This window comes from Archocentrus centrarchus, chromosome 8 (genome assembly GCF_007364275.1).
Source record: "Archocentrus centrarchus isolate MPI-CPG fArcCen1 chromosome 8, fArcCen1, whole genome shotgun sequence".
NCBI lineage: Eukaryota > Metazoa > Chordata > Actinopteri > Cichliformes > Cichlidae > Archocentrus > Archocentrus centrarchus.
In genome coordinates this window covers 26,984,488-26,986,653 of record NC_044353.1, presented here as the reverse complement: position 1 = coordinate 26,986,653, position 2,166 = coordinate 26,984,488, and the positions used below count along the sequence as shown (strand labels likewise).

At 45.3% G+C, this 2,166-nt stretch overlaps 1 protein-coding gene across 2 annotated transcripts; it reads right to left on the bottom strand.

The window, feature by feature from the left end:
• Positions 1-726: 726 nt before the first annotated feature.
• On the bottom strand, positions 727-1,819 carry tcap (titin-cap (telethonin)). 2 transcript variants are annotated; one of them, XM_030736355.1, is made up of 3 exons: positions 1,534-1,819; positions 998-1,290; positions 727-912 (listed from the first exon to the last, which is right to left on the bottom strand). In XM_030736355.1, exons 1-3 carry the CDS (start codon positions 1,683-1,685, stop codon positions 845-847), a joined length of 513 nt encoding a protein of 170 aa, XP_030592215.1. In that variant the 5' UTR covers positions 1,686-1,819; the 3' UTR covers positions 727-844. The 2 variants fall into 2 exon arrangements, with proteins under 2 accessions (XP_030592215.1, XP_030592214.1); XM_030736354.1 differs by having other exon boundaries at positions 736-1,290; positions 1,534-1,812.
• Positions 1,820-2,166: the final 347 nt, after the last annotated feature.

The window sequence follows — 2,166 nt, the reverse complement described above, 5'->3', positions numbered from 1 at the left end:
ATTGATGAGCAATTCAACTTTTATTAGTAAAAATAACAGATGTCTAAGAAAATATTTCAGCATAGTTACACACAATTCAGATTCATTTAAATGGCCATAGATATTCTAAGCTATTACAGTGTCTGTTCCTCTATCAGATATAAATATGAGCTGCCACTCGACTAAAAAGGCAGATCAGTTAATGCACATGAAAGAAGAGGTTATTGGTTTTCCTAGGTTATTGTGATTAGATGTGCCAGAACACTCACACAGAGAGAGACACACACACATGCACATCTACAGCTGCAGTGTGTGATCTTGCCAGTGCATTCTGTTCCCTCCACACCGATGAAAGACTGGCAGGCAGTCCTGGAGGCGAACCAACTCTAAGGCATGTTTCCTGACCCCTCGTTGCTCTGTTTCCCCTCTGATTCTCCCTTCCGCTTCCCATCCTTTGTTACACTTCCCTACCTATTTATTTATCCTGAACACTTCCATTTATGCTGTGAAGACTGCACTTTTCAATACGCAAGATAGGGCCAAAGAAATGGTTAAGGTGCACCAGTGCATACAATTGTTGGGTCACACTCACAGATTAGCAGATATGGTGAGGCCCGGCTGGCCAGCACGTGCACAGATTGGCCCACGGCACAGCTAAGAACATACCCCGCTTCTCTGTCACAATCCAAATATCTTGTCATAACCATTTCTAATACCACTCACTATGAAATGCCAACAATGACAAGATGTGACATTTACAGAGCTAAAGTTCTACAGTATTAGGTGTCACTAGAGGTAAATCTATATACATCTTGTCATAATGTTTCCAGACACGCTCTGCTTATTGAATATTCTTTCCCATCTGTCATCCTTCTTGCCTCTCCCTAACATCCCCTCTTTTTCTTTTGTCCTTTTGTTTTTCACCCTCTCTGGGCCTCCTGAGACATGGAGCGACCCAGAGCTTTGGGCGCTTTGGCAAACTCCATGAGGGTCGGCTTGACTGGAGGGAGGTCTCTGGTGATCTCGTCCACCGTCCTCTTGCTGGGGCATACTCCATCTTGAGTGGCAAATGGCTGCAGGTCCTCCTCTGTGTGTGGCGCTCCACGTCCCAGCCTGACACCCAGCTCTGCAGGGGTGAAGATGGGCAAGGGGAGGGTGTTTCTCTTTGGAAGCAGCTGGTGCTCTCTGACTCCTCTTTCCACTGTGCCCACCCTGAAGACACCAGAGGGGCAGGTCTGTTTCAGTGAGCGTGCCTGCCACTGCCGGGACAGAGTCTCCCTACGAGAGGTATCGTTCATGTTCATGGTCTGCCTGTGGGCATCAGAGAAAAGTTGAAGTTAGAAGCTATCGAAGTCCTCACTGTGATTTACCTACTTCATTAGCCTTTAACTACCTTTTAGTATGAGAATAATTTCCAAGTCAATCTTAATCCATATTTTATGAGCGTAAGAAAAAGTTTTGAATCACAGTCTAGTGAATGTTTGCCTCTCATTTAAAAGTGACTTATTATATTATAGGGTCTTACCTATAATATAATGATCTCATTGGTCTTACCTGTCTTGAGGTTGAGTCTTGAGACTAACGCTGTGCCAATCAGCAGTATAGCTCTCTCTCTGAGCCTTGTTCTCTTCCCTCACACTGCAGGTCAGCTCAGCTCCCACCACCACTCCATTACGCTTCTCCAGCACAGTACAGATTGGCATCATTTCGGGTGTAGAAAGATTTATCGCCTCCAGCGGCTCTCCTTGATCAGTCCTGAGGTCTGGTCTTGTCTCTGAGAAGTGGATGGAAACAAAGATGCTTCAGCCGCCTTTATTCCCACTCTTCTGCTATCTCAGTCTCTCTTAGTGCTGTCTGTGTCCAGGCTTAGGTCAGTCTACAGCTTTTATAGATGCTCTGTTTCTATTTTGGATTCATGTTGTCACTCCACAATCAGTGTGCATGGACATCTGACACCGAGTCCTCCGTGTCTCATTGCCGGACAGCTGGAAGTTTCTCTGTGGAGGGGTTACGGGTAATAGGGCTTAAAATCCCCTGATTCTCAAATTGTATCCCTGGCCATATCTTGTAATCACTCAGCCCAACTCTTTCCACTTTAGTTGTGATCATAGAGGGGAAAATATCATGGAGATGCACATAAGGGGTTTAGCCTTAGCAGAAGAATCTTAATAAGATTATGCCCATGAT